Genomic DNA, 22443 nt, shown 5'->3' with positions numbered 1-22443 from the left:
TCATACATTGCTCGTGGGTTTGCACATTAGTGCAACCATTCTGGAAAGAATTATGGAGATTCCTTAGAAAACTTGGAATGGAACTACCATTTGACCCAGTTATCCCACTCCTTGGCCTATACCCAAAGGACTTACAATAAGCATACTACAGAGATACAGCCACATCAATGTTCATTGCTGCTCAATTCACCATAGGCAGATTGTGGAACCAACCTAGATGTCCTTCAGTTGATGAATGGATAAAGAAACTGTGGCATATATATACAATGGAATATTACTCCGCAATGAAGAATGATAAAATTATGGCATTTGCAGGCAAATGGATGAAATTGGAGAATATCATGCTAAGTGAGATAAGCCAATCTCAAAATAACAAAGGAAGAATGATCTTGCTGATAAGTGAATGATGATACATAATGGGGCATGGGAGGGGTTATTTTTAGGGTTAGAGTGAGGGTTAGGGAGGGGGGCAAGAATGGGGGAAGGAAGGAATGTATAGAGGGAAAAGAGGGGTGGGAGGGGTGAGGCGAAGGGAAAAAATAACAGAATGAATCAACCAACATTACCCTATGTAAATTTATGATTACACAAATGGTATGCCTGTACTCTATGTACAAACAGAGAAACAACATGTATCCCATTTGTTTACAATAAAAAAAAAGAAATTAAAGGGATACGAATAGGAAAAGAGGAACTTAAGCTGTCACTATTTGCTGATGGTATGATTCTATATTTAGAGGATCCAAAAACCTCCTCCAGCAAACTTCAAGACCTCATCAATGAATTCAGCAAAATAGCAGGCTATAAAGTCAACACACATAAATCTAAAGCATTTTTATATGCAAGCAATGAAACAGCTGAAAGGGAAATGAGGAATACTATTCCATTTGCAATAGCCTCCAAAAAAAAATAAAATACTTGGGAATCAATCTAACCAAAGAGGTAAAAGATCTCTACAATGAAAACTACAAAACACTGAAGAAAGAAATTGAGGAAGACCTTAGAAGATGGAAAGATCTCCCATGTTCTTGGATAGGCAGAATTAATATTGTCAAAATGGCCATACTACCAAAAGTGCTATACAGATTCAATGCAATTCCAATTAAAATCCCAATGATGTACCTTACAGAAATAGAGCAAGCAGTCATGAAATTCATCTGGAAGAATAAGAAACCCAGAATAGCTAAAGCAATCCTTAGCAGGAAGAATGAAACAGGGGGTATCGCAATACCAGAACTTCAACTATACTACAAAGCAACAGTAACAAAAACAGCATGGTATTGGCACCAAAATAGACAGGTAGATCAATGGTACAGAATAGAGAACATGGGCACAAACCCAAATAAATACAATTTTCTCATACTAGAAAAAGGTGCCAAAAATATGCAATGGAGAAAAGAGAGCCTCTTCAACAAATGGTGCTGGGAGAATTGGAAATCCATATGCAACAGAATGAAACTAAACCCATATCTCTCACTGTGCACGAAACTAAACTCAAAATGGATTAAGGACCTTGGAATCAGACCAGAGACCCTGCATCTCATAGAAGAAAAAGTAGGTCCAGATGTTTAACATGTTGGCTTAGGACCAGACTTCCTCAATAGTACTCCCATAGCACAAGAAATAAAAGCAAGAATCAACAACTGGGATAGGTTCAAACTAAAAAGCTTTCTCTCAGCTAAGGAAACTATCAGCAATGCGAAGACAGAGCCTACAGAGTGGGAGAATATCTTTGCCACTCATACTTCAGATAGAGCACTAATTTCCAGAATATATAAAGAACTCAAAAAACTCTACACCAAAAATACAAATAACCCAATCAACAAATGGGCTAAGGATATGAACAGCACTTCACAGAAGAAGATCTACAAGCAATCAACAGACATATAAAAAAATGTCGATCATCTTTAGTAATAAGAGAAATGCAAATCAAAACTACCCTAAGATTCCATCTCACCCCAATTAGAATGGTGATTATCAAGAACACAAGCAACAATAGGTGTTGGAGAGGATGTGAGGAAAAAGGTACGCTCATACGTTGCTGGTGGGGCTGCAAATTAGTGCAGTCACTCTGGAAAGCAGTGTGGAGATTCCTTAGAGAACTTGGAATGGACCCACCATTTGACCCAGCTATCCCACTCCTTGGCCTATACCCAAAGGACTTAAAATCAGCATACTACAGAGATACAGCCACATCAATGTTCATAACTGCTCAATTCACAATAGCCAGATTGTGGAACCAACCTAGATGTCCTTCAGTTGATGAATGGATAAAGAAACTGTGGCATATATATATACAATGGTATATTACTCAGTTATAAAGAATAATAAAATTATGGCATTTGCAGGCAAATGGGTGAAATTGGAGAATATCATGCTAAGTGAGATAAACCAATCTCAAAAATCCAAAGGATGAATGATCTCATTGATAAGCGGATGATGACTCATAATGGGGGTTGGGAGGGTGCAAGAATGGAGGAAGGAGGGACTGTATAGTGGGAAAAGGCGGGGTGGGAGGGATGGGGGAAGGAAAAAATAACAGAATGAATCAAACATCATTACACTATGTAAATGTATGATTATGCAAATGGTATGCTGTTACTCTATGTACAAACAGAAAAAACATGTATCCCATTTGTTTACAATAAAAGTAAATTAAAAAGTGAAAGATGAGATGAGTAATAATGAAAGAAAACTAAAAGAGGTAAATATGTCCAGATTAAAAAATAGAACAAAGTACATATAAATAAATGTGTACATAAACAGAAAAAACTGTCAATATAAAGGAATCACAACTTCAATTAAAAGCATTAATTCAAAACTGGACAGTTTTAGCTGTTATTTGACAACTTCTTCTTCCAAGAATTTTTATTTTGTTTTTGTTAGTTGTAGATGAACACAATACTTTTATTTTATTTATTTATTTTTATGTGGTGCTGAAGTTTGAATCCAGTGCATCACACAAGGTAGGAAAGTGCTCTACCACTGAGCTACAACCACAGCCCCAATAATTTAAATTCTAAAAAAGGTTTCAAAAATAAAATTTCAAATTTACAAGGAAAACCAATTATTTATTTATTTTACAAGATTTATAACAAAACTAGCTCAAACCCTATTTCTGTATTCACACATACTATAAAAAGTAGTATTAGAAGAATGGGAGAAAGAAAAAAGGGGGTAAAGAAAGGTTTGGCTCAGCTGAAAGATAACAGTGGCAGTATGGAAGTGTGAGGTGACACAGAAGAAAGAAGAGGGCATGGAATCATTCCTGAGTGATATAACAATTAGTACTCTGATAGCTTTTGAGCCTGGGTAGTCAAAATTACTGACAAGAAAGGACATTTTTGCAGCAGAAATATTCACAAGATTATATGGGCCTACACTATGTAAAAAGGAAAATGTTCAGATTTTGTAAGTGCATGAAATTAGGCAGTTAATATAAACTATGCAACAAATAATTTGGAAGTGAGCACAAGAATACATTTCTAGTCACTCAGGGAACTCTTCCAGCTCATTAAGCTGTAATCATCATCAAGTGTCTGCAAGTCATTCAGGAATTAATATGTGCCAATGTTGTTCTAAAAGTACAAAAAGATAAGCAGAAAACTTTGGGTTGCTTTTCCATATACAGAGAGCTTTATCATCTGACAGCCTGAATATTCAAGGTCATGAATCAGCTCGTACCTGGGAAAACCTATAGCTATATTGAATTGGGAAGAGAACAGATATTGTCTGTCCAGTGCATAACAGAATAAAAAATTTAAAAATATCAATTTAAATTAGTCTTTGACTATAACTAAGTAAGGTAGCAACCAATGTTCTAGATCCTAGTAAAGGTCTATGAGGTTTACATAGTAGCTTGCCATACAAGTGACATCCACTGTTATGACTGGGATATTGACTGGGATATGAGGTGTCCTTCACCTTTTGTCCTTCAAAAGTTCCTGTGTTAACACAGGAATATTCAGAAGTAACATGATTAGATTATGAGAGTTGTAACCTAATCATTCCATCTTAGTTTGAATGGTAACTATAGACAGGGCATGGCTGGAGGAGGTGTGCCACTAGGGGTGTGTCCTGAAAGGATGCATTTTCCCTGTGGCTGGTTCCACCCAGCCCTTTCTGCTTCCTGACCCCACCATAAGCTGAGTTGCTTCCCTCCACTGGACCCTTCCCCCATGATGCTTTACCTCATTTTGGGCCCAGAGCAATGGAGTCATCTTTCTATGGACTAAGATCTCTGTAGGCCCCAAATAAACTTTCCCTCCCTTAAGTTGTCCTTGTCAAGTATTTTGGTCAGAGACACAAAAGCTAACTAAAACAACCATCTTCTTGAAGAAAGTCACCCCCATAATTGATGTGAAATACTTTTTATGAAACATCACAGAAAGATAAAAATACAGATTCTATGTTTATTGTTCATCAACCAATTCTTTTAGGCTAGATAGAGAACTATAGAGTTTGGAGATGAAAAATATCCCAACAGGTCACATAATCCAACATCTACCACATTCATTTCCTCTATAGCATCCCTGATGGAAAGTCTAGCTTTATCCTTGAATAACTCCAGACTTTACATATCCCAAGGCAGCCTATTATATTGGTGGGAATTTCTATTAATTAGAAAGTCCCTTCTAAAATATGGAAAGATTTATATATCAAAATATGATAGCTTCTAGGGCTCATGACCTATGCATAGGGCCCAATGCTCAGAAGGATCCTGTACATGGTTTAATGCTTTGTTGTTACTGTCTTGAAAATCTTAATCTGTGTGTTGGGGGGGGGACTGGGGAATTGGACACAAGGGGAAGGGGAGTTTTACCACTGAGCTACATCTCCTGCATATTTTATTTTGAGACAGGGCTTTGATAAGTTTTACCACAATGACCTCAATTCTTCTGATTTAGCCACTCAAGTAGCTGGGATTACAGGAGTATGCCACTATGCCTGAAAAAAATCTTAAGTTTTATTTATTTATTTTCTTTGCAGTACTGGGGATCGAACTCAGGACCTTGTGCTTGTGAGACAAGCACTCTACCAGATGAGCTATCTCCCCAGCCCAAATCTTAAGTTTTGAACAATATTTTAACTTTCATTTTGCAGTGGGCCTTACAAATTAGTTAGCCAGGCCTGGTTAGATGGTAGTCTTTGGGCATTGAGATTATGAGTGATCAATATTTTCTTTTTTATATTTATACATATTTTTGGAAAATTTTACAATAGATACTTTTTAACATTTAAGATAGAAAAAGTTTTTTTAACTCACAAAAAAATAAATAAATAAAAAGGAAAAGGAAGGTAAACTTTGTTAGGATAAATAAAATTCCTTTTCCTTACAACCTCAAGATAATACAAAACATACTCTATTGAATATCATGGGTCTTCAAATATTATGAATATAGATATCCTATTTTCCCTTACTTATTCTTTTCTGCTAGTGTACAATATACCTAGCTCATTCTACTGATTATGAGATTGTCCAAGTCTCTTATTATTTCTTACACATTCTCAAATACTTATTTGTCAAAGGTTCTTTTAAAATGTGTCATTCAAACATGATTATCAGATAAGGTCTGAACAAATACAGGTGTTTTATTCTGTGGTCTCCACAGTTCTTTTAATACAGTGTAAGATTACTATACTAGCTTTATTGGTCATTACTTCATATTATCATACTGAAATTCTGATCAGAGATACTCTGACCCTTTTCATAAACATAAGCACCAACCCAGGTATTCTCTGTCCTGTTCAGATGACCTTTTTTAAAAATATTTTTTAGTTGTCAATGGATTTTTTATTTTATTTATTTATATCTGGTACTGAGAATTGAACCCAGTTCCTCACACACGCCAGGCAAGCACTTTACCACTAAGCCACAACCCCAGACCCAGATGACTTTTTAAGAAAAACTAAAATGTAGTTTACATGTAACCATTTAAGTTTTATCTTGCCAATTTCAGCTGAACATTCTAATTTGTCCAGCTTTTTCTGAATCTTGATTTTTATCTTCCATGACACTGATTCTCAATCCAAACTGAAATCTATATCATTTGGAGGAGTTTTTAAAACTTAAGCAACAAAAGTCTGATTTAATTGATATAAGGTAGGGCCTAAGTATACTATTTTTTCCTTTAATTTGTATTACAAAATTTTCAAACATATAAAAATTTAATTACATGGTAGAACTTCCATGTACCTATCACCTTGCTTTAATAAGTATCAACACTTTCATTTATCCCTTCTGGAGTACTCTAAATTAAACCTCAGACTTCATATCATTTCATCGATAAATACTCTTTGATTTGGTTTAAAAGGTCTTCAGCTGAATCTAACATACAGCCAGTGTTACTCTTCTATGGCAGAATATTCTTCTATGGTATTAATTGTCCCCCTTGACTCTGTGAAACTTGCAAATTTGTAAACATTTCTTTTGTGCATGAGTCCAATGATAATGATGAACAAGAAGGACCAAGAGCTTAGTGTTGAAGCAAGCACCATTTTAAATGACAGCTTGAAAACAATCAGTAAAAAATAAAACAAAAACAAAGGTAGGGAAAAAAAAGAGCCACAGCTTTAAGATGCTGTGTTCATTATCAATCTGCTAGTTTAGTACACAAACTAAAGTGTAATTTAGTTTGACAAGTGGCTCTTTCTGTTCGTAAACTAGATTGAGGGCACTGTGTAAGACAATACTGCTCTAGATGCAAAAAAGTCATGTAAATGAACTTCTTAAATACAAACAAGATTTATTTAATTCTAAGTAAAATGTTCAATTACAAATTTTAGCCATAGTAATAACTGCTAGCAACTTACAGCAGATAAAATTTATCTTGTCATAAGTTGTCATGCTTACAAAGTCAAACCAGTATACCTTCTGAATTTTTTATAATCTCAACTTCATTAAATGTTAATGAACTAATTAGTAATCTGACAATATACTTAGTAAAAATATAATCAAATAAGAGAAAGTAGTGTGCTCAACAGAGGTTGCTGAGTTTTCCTGATTCTATTACTTTGTAAAAATATTTTTAGTTATAGATTGCTATAATACTTTTATTTATTTTTATGTGGTGCTGAGGATCAAACCCAGTGCTTCACACATGTTAGGCAAGTGCTCCATCACTGAGCCACAACCCCAGTCCCTTGATTCTATTACTTTCAACACCAGATCTAAGTCTTTAAAACAGGACTGTAAATGCTTATTTTAAAATAATACAATAGCCACAGCTGACATTTTGGAAGCTGCCAACTTTATATTAAGAGCTTTGGAAAATAGTTAATAAAAATAATTCTTTTTTTTCATCCTGTTTTCCTTTCCTGGCATTCTTTTAAAGGAACGTACTTGAAAACTGGAGTATGTGTACATACATACACATACACTTCCTTAACTGAAGAATTTGTTCATTAAAGGATTTAGAATATTTTTAGGGAAGCAACTGGTGACCTTTAGTTCCTAGGAAGCCACTGAAGAAAACTGAAAAATATAATATCTTGTAGAAAAAAAAAGAAAAAAGAAATGGCCAATCAATACTAGCTACATTTTTAAAACGTAGGAAAATGGGAGAATTGTTACTATCTTTACTTATAGCAACTCCTTACACTTCAAGACTTATGCACCAATGTACAAAAAGAGCAATCTTCAGAAAATTAAAGAAAACACAACACCTGAATTTCTAAGTGCAAAGCAAAAAGTATGGCCGCAAATGAATAAACCCATATATAGTGTACTACTTTACAACATGATTTAGAAGAACTAAGTTAGACTATTATTTTGATTAGTTTAAAATAAGAGGACAATTAAGATAATAATAAAAACCAGAAAAAATGATTATGGGGTGTGGCATTTAGCTCAGAATTAGCTTGCCTCACATATGTGTAGAGTAAGGAAGAAAAAACAATGTAGACTAGGGTTGAAAGAGAAGAGAAGACAAAAACAACAAAGGCTTATATTTTAGATCCCTTTAAATCTCTATCTCAGGTTTTTCTGAGGTATAGATATGGATGTGGCTCTTCAACAACCCTTTCCTAGTTGCTGTGCATTATATCTTGAGTCTGTATTTTCAAGTTCAAATAAACCAATCTGGAATATTTGCTGTGCACCAAACAACTGCTATCTTTTGCTTTTGTACTATCATGTTATTCCTCCCACTTACAATGTCCTCCCCCATTCTCCCTAACAAATCACCTCCAAGATATTGTTAGTACTCATAGATGGATGATTTAATTTAAAACAAAAACCAAAAAACAATCCAAACTAGTTTTTGGCAAGAGGCTCCACAGATGTCACGCTGGAATTCTGCCACCTGTACACCTTTTTTTTTTTTAGTGCTGGAGATTGAACTCAGGGCCTCCTATATGCTAGGCAAGTACTCTACCACTGAGTTAAATCCCCAGGCCCACTTATTGTTATTAATCACAGATTCAGGAAATTTTTGTGTCTTTCAACAGGAACTTCGTATACATTATACTTGAGTTGGCCTTGGGAAACTACTTTGGAGGTTTCTAACACCTCCTTATTCATGGAGATTTATAATCCCTCCCAAAAGAAAACAACCCACAGGATGAATACTTTTACTGCCTACCCAAGTAATAATATATTTGTTTACTTGTTTATCAACTGTCTGTCCTATCAGATTATAAACTCTGCAATGATAGAAACTATTTCTGTTCTACTCATGCACAGAACAATGGTCAGCTACAACTCTCTGCATCCCTTTACAGCAAAATTTCTAGAATTACCTGTATTTACTCTATTCCCAAATGTGTGTTTGGTTCATATACTATAGTTCCTCTGGTATCTGCTCATCAGTTGCCTTAGGAAGTCTTTCCAGACCAATTTATACAAAATACCAACTCCATCCCAGCTCTATCAACACCACCAGTCATATCATATGCAAACACAATAGTTGTTTTTTTGCCTGCCTCAACAAGAATGAAACACCAATTAGAGTAGTTATTTTGTTTTCTTCATTGCTTTATCTCCAGCACCTACAACAGTTCTTGGCTTTTAGAAGGCACGTAGTAAATAACTGTTAAATGAATATATTACCTCTTTTACTTATATAGCAGTGGCAAAAAGCAGAAAATTAAGCAGACTTTCTAAGATAAAGGCAATATAAAATCTGTGATAGCTTATAGTAATGTTGCAAACACAATGCCTTTTATTCTTATTTTCAGCTTACTTTATAACCATAGTTCTTCCACAACTGTCCACAAGTAGTATGAGGCTTTCATCACTTGAACAGGTAGTTCTTCCTCAAGTACTGTTCTGAAAAAATACTACTAGAGTAACCAAAGTTATATATATTCTTCAACACCATTCAGCTAGACAAGTAATGCTTATATTTTTAGAAGTACTTTTTGAGAACTTCTAGGTTTTAAACGATTTGATCAAAAGGAAATGCTGTCTTGATTATTCTAATTCTTGTACATTATCTTAATGGTAAAATCTATATGTACATGCATAATCAGTACAGTGCCTTCCCTAGAGGTTGTCCTATGGAATTTTCTTTGAAATAAGTCAAAATGATAATTGTAAATTTTCTCTGTGTGTGTTTACGTGTGTATGTGTGTGTGTGTGTTGAGGGGTAGATCTTTCCTTACCTAATATAAAATGTCATGCCCACCATTTGGGCAACATATTTTATAAGAGGTTCCTTTGTGAACATAGAGTACAGGGATATTTTGCTAATACATACAGAGTTGGACTCCAGTTGGAGGTGGGGAAAAGGGGAAAGAAAGCTTTGTATTTTCAAGGGATGATCAGAAAGATATTTTTTAAAGGTTTCTTATTGTTTCCTATGTATATATGTTTACAACAAATCAATTATGCAGTAATTCGTGAAGTCTAAATATCTTAAAAGGAAAGCTTATTTCAAATGTCATCATGTTCTAGTTTCTACAGATGATTTAATTTCAAAGTATGGTACCAAGATGAAAGAAGAGATAAGGAAACAATATCTTAGAATTCCATTTTAATAAGTTTTATTTTGTAGTTTTGTTCTATTTCACAAAAATAAGGCTTACTGAGTGTATCGATCCAACATTCAAGAACCTGCATACACTATACAGATATTGACAACTTCAAGAGTAAAAGCCTCTCAACTTGGGTAGTTTTACCCAAGTTAAGACTTCCTGACTAGCAGATACTCATTAAGTCCCATAAACTAGAGTACTTAATAAAATGTAATCCATGTAATGGTTCATCTGCCAAGAGAAGTAAATTGTTGCTTTGTGCTTAATAAAAATATGCATACGTTATTTTAATTATACAAAAGCAGGTGCTAAATTAAGGTGCCATAGAAAAGTCATTACCCTCATGAACCAGGAGAAGAAAGGGATAACGGTAAGGTAACTACAAAAAGGGCAATTTACTTCTGTAAATGAAGGAAAACCACTTTATCTGCAAAACAACCTTATATATAACAAATATTTCCACAAAAATTCCATTGTTCAGTTAGCCAGGACAATTAAGTAAGATAAAGTTAGGCAAATGATCAGTAATCTATCAGATACCCACTAGAAATGTTTAAAAATCTAGAAAAGGGACCTCAAAATTCTAACTTCTAAACTAGTCTGCTATATCCATCTTAGGGTTCTCTGTTGCTCCTACTAATTATCAGGGGAAAAAACTGAGTCAACTAACTTCACTAAGTCCATTACCTAAAGAAATTATTTGACAGGTAGCAATTGCCAATTACCATATGGCAAAGGAATGAAATCTTAAAATACAATCATTAACATTTCTAGATGGTCGTTATCTTTTCTTCATTAAACAAAATGTGTAAACTAACTTTATAAAGGGACAGCACATAACACAAGGTTTTAGCAAACAACATGGCCAAATGCAAGTTTATGCTGGCACACAAACTTGTGAGAGGCTAATTCAAATATGAACTTATAGTAAAGTACACTAAGGCTCTTGGCTTTGCAATTTTAAGTAAGAAAGAATACTATACTTGAGCAGTCATGAAAATAAGCATATTCTTTTGCTCAGTCCAAAAAGGACCAAATTTGGAAATAGCTCTTTGCTCCTTTCTGATCCATTTTGTTTAATTTACATGGTCTTATAAAGGTAGCTGCCATGTGGTAATTCAGGTATCCTTTACCATGCAGAGATACAAACTGACCACCAAGTCAATGGGTTTATCACTAGTCACATGCACCATATGATAGAAATCTTGGTTTATTTCTTCAAATTTCCTCTTATACTAGAGAGAAGGGAATGGCTAAAGGGGCAGGTGGGATAGTCCATACTTTAAGATGTGTCAAATGAAAACTCAAACACAGAAAAGTAAGTAATAATTGTATAATGGAAACTTAACAAGAAAAGTACCATCTAATACTATATTATTGTGACTTGATTATCCAGCATTCAATTTGCCTATTATTTTTCAGGAACACAGTTATATGAAGTGAAATACACATCTTTGGTAAATGTAGGCAGACCATTAAAAATTCTGGTCATGTAAAATTATGGGGAATCAAAATATAGTAGATGGGGCTATGGTTGTGGCTCTGTGGTAGAGCACTTGCCTAGCACCTGTGAGGCACTGGGTTCAATCCTCAGCACCACATAAAAATAAATAAAGGTATTGTGTCCATCTACAACTAAAAATATATTTTAAAAATATAGTAGACAACTACTTCTGAGGCTGTTAACACAGAGATATAAGATCTATTTTAAATATATCCTGACCTATTACCAATGGACTCAAATGAATACTTTACATGACTAATTGGTTTTCAAATTGAACACTTATTCTCAAATTTTAATCTAGAAAATATCTGCATCTTTTAAATGTCAACTCTTCTGCAAAATAACACTTGTAATTTCTAAAGATCAGAAAATGACAAAATGTCATTTATAGTGGCAATTTTTTTTGTGGTGCTGGGGATTGAACCCAGGGCCTTGTGCTTGCAGGGCAAACACTCTACCAACTGAACTATATCCCCAGCCCTTATAGTGGCAATTTTTGTTGCCATATTTTCAAAAGAGCTTTTTTAGAAGCTGGATGAGATAAATAGGACTTGCAGGATATATATATATGTGTATACATATGTACATATGTATATACATCCTGTAGAACCTCGGCATTCTCTCCACTTTGGAGGTGGCATTAAAAAAATGGGAAATAACAGCTCACATTAATCACCATTTTACCACAATACAGTGATTTGGTACCTATTATCATTCATTTTATCCTCTCAACTGAGGTAGGCACTGTTTAACAGAAGAAAATCAGTGTCACCTCCTCCATGAATCTTCATTCAATTTTTCAGTCAATTTTCTAATTAAATTTGCCTGGTCTTCCTCCTCTCCTATTTCATCCTCTCCCATTATCCAGATTATGAGCACTTTTAAGGTAGGGAAAATAATCTTAACAGTCTTTGTATCTGAACATTCATGTAGTACATACTGGTCGTTTGAGGCTAAGTAAATGAAAGAATTTGACAAATATCATCCAACAAATCAGAGAGGAGGATGGGACTAAAATGCAGGTTTTCGGATTTGCCCCTCTTTCCTGTACATCACGCTGCCTAAATTAAGCCAAGACCACCAACTGCAAGGTGACAACACCAACCAGAAACTGTCATGAAAGAGTCCTCATCTCCCCAACGTCCAAAACTTTGAATGCCCCTGCCCAAGACTAGTGACGTCAAAATAACATTCTCTGGAGACTTTAGACACTTGACCAAGGAGCAGTTCATAATTTTTAAATCTAAGAATTGAGGGCAGGGTGGGTTAAGCAGGAAGAGTTGAATTTCCGTTTGTTTAATGGGTTTGGTTTAGAATCATAGCTTTGAAAGAAGGGCCAGCTTCAAACACTCAAGAGGAATGTACTGCGACGTTGTAACAGTCTGGGAGGAAGTCCCAAGGATCAAAACTTGGAGACGAAGTAAAAAATCCTAAATTGGGAGAGGTTAGCAATTCTGAGCCAGATGCCTCGACCTCTTCCACACCCACCTCTCCAACTCAATCTCAGATTTGAAGCCTAGCTCTCAGGATGCGATTGGGGCGCCTCTTTCTCCTCGCCATTCCCGCGCCTCCATCCCACCCCTCTCCCACACACTTAAACTCCCCAGATGGTGATTACCGGTATACATTTTTGGGGAAAAGTTAAGTCCACAACTGCGAACTGGCCCCTAATACCAGGATGGATGTGACTGTTCTAGCTTAAACACTAGCCTTCAGCCCCCTCCCCCATAGGAAGCGACAGGGCAGGTGCCTGATCCTCTCTTTGCCGATGGAGAAAACCTTCCCCGCTTCCCCGTCCCACCCAAAAGGCAACTGCTCATCCAGTGCTCGGTGGTGGTGGTGAAAAGGTGGTGGCGGTGGCGGGGGGAGATGAAACCCAGTTCCTCCGCCCAGGGTTTAGGATCGGGCGTCTAGAAAGCGACGAGTAACTGTTTTCCTTACCACCTTTTAACTAACAGCGAAGAGAGCCCTGAGGCAGATGGGGCCAACCACAGCTTACCTGTGAGACCCCCTCCGCCTTCCTCCCCGTAGCCTCGACGCCGTTGCAGCACGAAGTAGTCGTTGGACCTTTCCATCAGCCACAGCTTCAGCGCATTTTTCAGGAGCACTTCCTCAGGCTTTAGCCACATCGCGAAGAACTTTATGGCGCCCGGGAGCAGCGACCTATTTGCCCTCTTCACCTCACCCCCAACCCGTTTTTCCCCCTTTACTTCTCCTCCCACCAAATCTTCCTCAGGCGGCAGCGACTCAGGTTCAGGTTTTCCACACTTCCCCCAACCCTCCCTTCTCTCCCACGTAGGCAGCGAGATTGCCAATTCCCTCCCACAGCGCTACCGCCCGACTGGGAAATAGTCCCGCTTCTTCGCCTCTTGGGAGTTGTAGTTTCCTGCCCCTTGTCTGTATTCACGCTACCTCAGCACGGGACTACATTTCCCACAATGCAGTGGGGGTGAAAACTGGGTGGGGGATGCTTTGAAAGCGGGTCCCGCCACTAGTTAAGTGTGTTTTGCCTGTGTAAAGTTTAAAGCGTTTGCTTTGAATCAGTGAAGCTTGGATATTAAGAAGTTGTGCTTCTCATCCTTTCACAGCGAGGGCTTTAATCTGTACAAAACAAACTTTTCGAAATTTTGGAGTAACGGCCCATTCTGGGAAGCAGCAGTAGCAACTAACAGTTCATTAGTGCCCACTACTAGGTACTTTGTACTTAGGCGATCTCATGATGTCAGGCGATCTCATCTTCGCCACTGTCCACATTGATAAATGAAAGCACTAAGGAGTGAGGTGACTTATCCAAGGTCACACAGTGATACGATTCCTCATCGAAGTTCAAGATTTTGCCTAGCTCAAGCTCTATCTGCTCATATCAAGAGAATATAAAATCTCCAAAAGCCACACATTTTCTTCACGCCACGCATCTCTCCCTTCCCTCACTGCCGCCCCTGTTTATTGAACTGTAGTAAGTCACAGAAAGTCCTTCTCAGGATCCAAGCGATTTATGAAGCGGTTTCTTGTTTCATTTTGTTTTCTTTCTTAAACTCTTGTAAGGAAAAAGAAAACTTTCAGGCCAGCCTTCATCTCTTTGCATCTTGGCAATAATACACAACTGCTTCAACCCTAAGGTGAATGAAGCCAGCAATTTGCATGACATAGCTGTGAGGAATTTGTGAGGGCTGTTTTTATTATGATAACTTAGTTCCCCAGAGTTAAAGAGTGCACTAAAAGGGGAATCAAGTTTACAGGAAGGAAGGAGTTGGGAGACAATGTACAAACAAGGGTTCTTGGCAAGGTGTTTTGAGAATGAAGCCTCAAGGCGATATGGCATTGAAAACTATGGGGTGCGGCACACAGAGATGCCAAGTCCTGGAGCCCAGGAACTCTGCCCCGAAGGAGCATCTCTGGCTTAGATGTGGGAGTGTGCTACAAGCAGTAACTCTTCTTGCTGGTGAGAGAAAGTGCAATCTGGGATTCTCTTCTAGTAGTCCCAAAGGCAGCTCTTTGGAGAGTTTGGGATGAGGCAGTCTTCTCACAATCCAGATTGCAAAGTATCCTTGGGAGAAGTCATTCCAGTTTGGATATTACTGAGGAAAATCATTTCTTCTTGAAGCCAGAATTGGGGACAGGCAGTTAGTGTAGAAATAGGGGATTGGGTCAAATCGAAGAAATGGAGGCCATGAGAGCCATCTGCCTCTAGAAGTTGGATACTGTCCCTGGGAGAATGGAATGGCAAGGATCTCTTGGAGCCCATTGATGACCAAATTTACCTGACCTCGGTTAAGGACTACAGGCAGGGAGCTGCTAATTAATGCCCTCTGGGCCCTTACCTGCCTGAATCACTTTGACCCACCCCCTGCCCATCTCACCAGGCCTAATCGTGTAGGCAGGAAGGAGAGATAAGGGGGGAGAGAACTGGAGAACAAAAGAGACATTAACCTATAAAAGATGTAGGGTGTGCTCACTTCTTGGGACTTTAGGACATCAGCCATGGCTTCTCTCGGGAGAAGTCTGTATTATTACCTTTAAATAAAACCTGCTTAATACACTTGCTTTGGCAAGCTTCTCTGATGTTGAGCTTCAACACCTGAGGAAGCAGAACTCGTCACCGGTAAACGGTGGTATCATTCTCATCTTCCTGGTGAAAAATTAGCAAATGCAGCAAATGTAGAGATGTGAAGGTTCTTCCTTCCTTTTTACTTTTCCTTCCCTTTTTAATTTCCTTCCTCAACAAACCACATTCTTTTCTAATATCCTTAAAAGTTAAAGTGTGGCAATGGCTGTCCAGAACTGAATGGTCTTTTATCTCTTTACTCTGCAACTCCACCCAGATCTACCCACATGCTCTGTGTTTTGGGATCAGGCCGACTTTCAGTTCAGAGCACAGCATTTAGAGAGCTCCTGCTTTAGTAAATAAACATCTCACTCACCATGCAAGCACATTTTTCAAATTAAGTTACTTTTTATGTAAAGCTTTAGCCAGATAATTTTATGCCTTTGTAAATAAAAATATTTTTCTGAAAGCATTAAAAAATAGAATATCAGTATATTACTAAATTGTGCACATTAATGTAATTGTTACGAAGGATGACTGGGATTGCAAACATCTTTGAATATTATTGGTGGTATTATACTGGTACTGAATATATATCATATTTATTTTTCATTAATAAACTTTTGTACACTTTTTCATGTTTACAGATGAAGATTCAGAGAAGTTACTTTCCAAGCCAATTATGTTTCATTGTCTCAGATGTGAAATATCTACAAAAATTTAAATATATATAATTACATAATAATCATATAACAATATAATAATTATAATTATTAATATATAATTATGTTAATATTAATCAGTATAATAATATATAAGCTCTAGGTTATGATTTGCAACTTTTTTTTTGGTATCCAGGATTGAACCCAGGGGTGCTTAACCACTGAGCCACATCCCTAGTCCTTTTTAAAAGTTTTTTATTTTGAGACAGGATCTTGCTCTGTTGCTTAGGGCCTCATTAAGTTGCTGAGGCTGGCTTTGAATTTGCCACCCTCCTCCCTCAGCTTCTCAAACTTCTGGGATTACAGGCATGTGCCACTGCATCCAGCTCAAACACCTATGAGGAAAGGTATAAGGAAACCCCAAATAGCAATTCCAAACCAATATTAGGCTGAGTCTGTCATTCAGTGGTTTACTGGCTTCTTATCTGAAATGAAGTTCTCTAGTTTGTTTATGCTTTTTTACAGTCTGCAGCAGGTTTAGAAGCAGTAAGCTTCAGTGCTTGAGTACTGCTAGTGAGTGAATAGCCATTTAAATCTTCACTAACTGAAAATATGACCTAGAGCAACAACATCTGATCATCAACTAGCTTGTAATAAATCCAGAATTGCAGACTCTGTACAAGACCTGCTGAATCAAAATGTACATTTTAATAAGATCCCTAAGTATTTTGTAGGCATGCTAAATTTTAGTTGCACTGAATTAAAGCAAATTAGATATTTGAAAATGAAGCTACAACAAATTGGGGGTAATCATGTTTCCAATAAGACCCACATAGGCATCTTAAAAATAAGTTATGTTAAGAAATTTTAGATGACTGAATTGCTTTTTTAAAAAGACTGTATCAGGACATGTTCATGAAGGTTTTCCAGGGCAGTGGTTGTAACAGAAACAGCTAGGAAGAGAAATTGCCACTAACCATCCATACCAAAACCTATTTATTTATCTATACTATTCTCTAGCTATCAAAATCTAGGTGTGCCTATGAGTGTCTCACATTCATGAGATTTGTTTACACAGAAAAAAAAGTTAAGAACTAGTGGGTGTTTCTCAACCTTTCAACCAAGTTAGATCTGATGTTAGGGGCTAATGAATACCCCTGGAGGTCAAAGTGCCCACCATAATAATGAACTTTTTACTCTCATGCTGAGTATTAATATAAATTTTAGCTGGGCATGCAGTGCATACCTGTAATACCAGCTATTTCGGGGGCTGAAGCAGGAGGATTCCAAGTTTGGGGCCAGCCTGGACAGCTTAGTGAGACCATATCAAAACAAAAATTAAAAAATAAAAGGGCTGGAGATATAGCTTAGTGGTAGAGTGCTTTGCCTAGAATGTGAGAGATCCTGGGTTTAATCTCTAGTACCACAAAAAATTTTATGTTGTTTAATGTGCTTAAAATATTTTAAATTACTCCAAATAGAAGCAATAGGTGGGGTAAAAAAATCAAAACAATTTATATCTTTTAAGCTGTATTAGAGCCTTTAAAGTCTTTAAAATATTTCATAAATGAACAAAAGGTAGATGTAGGGGGAAGAAGGAATGCTCCTAGTATTCCAATTTTCTCTGTAAATATACTTTTACTGTATGACCTAGAAAACCAAGTATGTTTTTAAGATAACAAAATATGAGTTCCATTAAGCATACAACTAATCAAATAACCCATCTTTCTTTTTTTCCACATCATGTACAACCACAAGAATTGGATCCTAAATAGATTAAGTTGTACTCCATGTATGCATAGTATGTCAAAATGCACTCTATTGTCATGTATATTTAAAAAGATAAAATTAAAAAAAAATCTTTCTTAAGCTGGCAACTCCCTATACAGAAAAATATTATCTACTGCTGCTGTTAAAAGAATCAGCTAATACTTGGAGTATTATGTGAGAGTATATAATAAAAATCTGATGCTCAAGTTAAAGAATATCAAATGGTAAAGGAGAGGTAGTAAGAAAATTCCCAGGCAGCATGGATTTCTTCTACTTGCTATATAACTAAGAGATTCCAAAATTCATATGTTCACAAAAAGTTGTATGTGGATGTGTATAGCAGCATTATATATAATGATCAGAAAGTTGGAATAACCTGAGGGTTCATTAACTAATGAATGAATAACCAAATATGGTATATCCATGTAATGGAATATTATTCAGCAATGAAAAGAAACATTGATATATGCTACAATATGGAGGAACCATTATGCTAAGGGGAAAACAGTTACAAAAGACCACATACTATATGATTCTATTTATATGAAATATACAGAATAGGCAAATGTATTGAGACAGAAGTTGCTCACCAATCACAGAATTGATGATTATGTGGGACTGAATATGGAAGCAGCCATTGACTGCAAATGGGCATTTTGGAACTTGGCAAAATGGAATCTTCAAAAATTGGATTGTGATAAGAGTCGTGCAACTCTATACATTTGCTAAACACCATCCAGATACACATTTATAATGAGTAAATTGTTATGTAGATTACGTGTCAATACAGTTGTTAAAATGTCAACAAGGGCAAAAATGCCCAAAAGAGCCCTCATGAAACTTGAAATAAAATGAACTCTAGGCATATAGGCATTCACATGCCTCTCTGGCATATTGTCACATACGACATGTGTACATCTGGTTTAAAATCGTGGTTCTGAGGTATTCTAAGCACTTATGTACTCTTCCCATATTTGACAAAAGAGATACACTTAACTCATTAACAATATCCTAACAATCATACTGCCAAAGAAAAGGTTGCAGGAAAATTTTAAGGTAGTAAAAGATCCTTGTCATGGGTAATATAAATTTGGACTGGTATCAAGGTCTTTTTTTCAACATCATATTATGGTCAACTTCATTATTTACTTTGCTAACATCTAAAAATTATTGTTAGTTCAGTGATATTATAATTACAGCACTTCCTTTCTATGTTATAAAATACGTAAATATACATCATACTAAAGTTTTAGTTTTAGGTCATTTACATCCAACTATTTCTTTCCTCTCAAACCCAGGCATATTATATATGAAAAGTTAGTATATGATAGCTAATTAAATGCCAGACACAAACTTTTATTGGAATATTTTATTTACATTTTATATTTAAAGAGAATCAATACAAATTGGGACATATTTACAGCATTTCAAATCAGTGTACAAGAATGCAATGTTTTCATTCTACATTCTGCAAACAAAAATACATGTCTGTTCTATTTTTGTCTAAATTATGCTGAATTTGCACTGGAAACAAAACTAAAAAGATAAGCCACACAGAATACAAATAAAGTGCATTTTTAAATAGCTCTATTTAACTTTGGTGGATGAAGCTTCAAACTTTATATTAAGGCACCTGGAAGTCCCCCCCCCCCATCAATTCTTTTTCAAACACCAAGAAAATGCATTCACAAAAATTATAGCTATATGGACAGAATTTTTGTTTAATGTAATTTTAGCCCATTTAGGTCAAATGTAAACTCAATTGTCAAAGTCAATATTGTTTGGAAAACATTTTCTATAGATTAATTTTACAGAACATTTTCTGTAGTCTAATTCATGCACAAAAGTCAATTACCAATATTTGTGTGACTTACTCTGTCATTACCATTTTCAAATAATATGGTGGTTTATATACTGTTCTTTTGAAAATGCCATAAGTTTGAGAAATAGTTATGTAATAGTTTTGTCTATAAACCTTTTGTCTATAAACCTTTTGTCTATAAACTGGTGTCACAATATACCAATCAATCAATTCAATCCATATTCTCTGATAAACTATGCTTGATACACTCATGAAGTACAATTAGCTTAATTTTAAAAAGAAGAAAAAGTTAAAATGAATATTTTGCTTTAATTTTGCTCTATCAACTTAATGAGTTTAAACAGACATTTCATGAAGTACTAGCCTAAATTTGCATTGCTTTTTACATTACAATTCCAGATCAATATAAGCACCTGGAGGAAAAACCCTGACACATATAGCCCAAGCTAAAGTAGTATTATTTTTAATTAAGATGCTATCATAAAATAAGGTGATTACAGCTACTCCACATTTTAAAAGCAATATATTTTTATAAGAAAATTGTTATAAATGAAAAACATGACTACTTGAAGACAGGTTTGAATGTTTAAAAATGTTGCTATCACTATTGAGAGGAAACTTGCCTATGAAAAACATTATAGTGAGTTTGTGGAAAAAAGTTAACAGGTTAAATATTTTAAGCCATTTAACTATAGTATAATATTAGTCATCTCAGCACTTTCAGTATCATTCTAATTTTATTAGGTTTATCCAGTTCATTAATAGTAAAACTAGGTCCTGTTTGGCAGTCCTGTTATTACTAAAGATTCAGGTTTCTATTTACACAGATTTTATGATTTAATTTCTCGCACAGCAGTCTCTTGATCAGGAGTTTCATCTTCTTCAAAGGTTGGGTTGTCAACATGAGGAACTACATCCACTGCCACAGAACTGGCTTCATGGTTTACCAGCTGTAGATTTTCATCTTTAAAAGAAATGGTAATTTTAGGACAACTTCATCCATCTCTTAAGACAAAATTCAACATTCTTTTCCAAGAAGACTTTCTTATTTAATTCCATTGTACTCTGGTTATTACATTCACTCTCTGTCCCTTTAATATTATTGATCAATGCTATGTTTTACATAAAGCAAGTATAGCATTATTATATTGATCTATAATTACTTTTTTTGATTCATGTATGTGTGCTTAACTTCTATCTAGATTATAGCCTCTTTAAGAGCAAAAGTTACATCTTTTATTTCTTTTCTACACTAAATACAACAGTTCTTAAACCTGATTGCATATTTCTATCAACTAAGTAATATTAAAAATTATCAAGGGCTGATGCTGTAGCTCAGTAGCATAGTACTTGCCTAGCAAGAGTAAGTCACTGGGTTCGATCCTCAGCACCACATAAAAATAAATAAAATAAAGGTCTTCTGTCCATCTAAAACTACAAAAAAAAATATCAAATCTTTTTTTTGGTGGTGGTAGTGTAAATCAATTCCATGGCCTCACACACATTAAGCAAGATATCTACCTCTGAACTATACCCCCTGCCACCAATATGTCTTTATATACATGAAGTAATATAAATTTTTAAATCAACCAGTAAATTGGGGGCTGCCAACAATGGAATATAAAAAGTAACAAATGGACCTAATTGTATTACAAATGAAATATAAAACCATCTAAAGTGGGTGGGAAAGAAAATAACTATACCTAACTACTTTGGTAAAGGGTACTTTGACTTCTTCCTATTAGGCTAAAAATGAAAAGTACTATATATAAGTCAGTGAGTTGTTTTACAGAAGGGTGTAAATTAGCAATGCCGAAACTATTTTATTTGTATTCTAGAATTGAACAAATAAGTAAATACATTTTGAATTAGGAAAGGCTGTCTTTCACTATCAGAGAAAGGAGTTACAAATAAAGAAATGGTCAGGTTAGATGAACCCTGAAGTGTTAGAATGGAATCAGACGTATCAGCATGAGCTCATTGTTTCTTAGAAAGATGATAGATACATAGATAGATATGTGTGTGTGTGTATTTGTGTGAGTAAATACATGTATTTCTTAGCCTTGTTCAAGGGCCAATAAAAATGATACCCTAGTAGCAATAAGCATGCTTAATGCCCAGAACTTGTCTTTGTAATATTGGTTTTCCAATAAAAGGCCCCCTGAAGAAATGGCCAATTCTAGGGCTAGGACAGACAGTGCATGAGAATAACTAAGATTCTAGTCTATGGATCAGAAAACTACAGCCCACAAAGCCAAAAACACAGCTAAGAATGATTTTTAAAAAAGATTTCAAGACCATCCAATACCTTTCCCAAAAGGAAAGAAGTATATGCAACACAAGTATATGCAACATATGTGTGCAAGTATATGCACACAAAGAAGTATATGCAACAGAGATTTATGGCCTTCAAAGCCTAAAATATTACTATCTAGCCCTTTACAGAAAAAAAATGTGCCCATCCCAGATCTAGAACATCCAGAAATAGCAAACAGTAAGGAAGTTCAAAGATCAACGAAGCTAGGGGCAGTGGGGCATGCCTGTAGTTCCAACTTGAGAGGCTGAGGCGGGATGATGACAAGTTTGGGGTGAGCCTTCACAACTTAGTAGGGCTCTCAGCAACTCAGTAAGACCCTGTCTCTAAATAAAAAATAAACAGAACTGG

At 35.8% G+C, this 22443-nt stretch overlaps 2 protein-coding genes across 2 annotated transcripts in view; both read right to left on the bottom strand.

Annotated features, from left to right (window-relative positions):
• Window positions 1-13652, bottom strand: part of Tbc1d8b (TBC1 domain family member 8B) — a 70043-nt gene extending 56391 nt beyond the window's left edge. The window contains exon 1 of the mRNA XM_047536762.1: window positions 13479-13652. Coding sequence (XP_047392718.1) covers window positions 13479-13608 — 130 coding nt within the window. The 5' untranslated portion in view covers window positions 13609-13652. The remainder of the gene's footprint in view (window positions 1-13478) is intronic.
• Window positions 13653-19316: 5664 nt separating this feature from the next.
• Window positions 19317-22443, bottom strand: part of Rnf128 (ring finger protein 128) — a 60429-nt gene continuing 57302 nt past the window's right edge. The window contains exon 7 of the mRNA XM_047536902.1: window positions 19317-20742. Coding sequence (XP_047392858.1) covers window positions 20609-20742 — 134 coding nt within the window. The 3' untranslated portion in view covers window positions 19317-20608. The remainder of the gene's footprint in view (window positions 20743-22443) is intronic.

Source organism: Sciurus carolinensis, chromosome X, assembly GCF_902686445.1.
Source record: "Sciurus carolinensis chromosome X, mSciCar1.2, whole genome shotgun sequence".
NCBI lineage: Eukaryota > Metazoa > Chordata > Mammalia > Rodentia > Sciuridae > Sciurus > Sciurus carolinensis.
The sequence above is the reverse complement of the archived record's forward strand: the minus strand, read 5'-3'. Positions and strand labels throughout refer to the sequence as shown.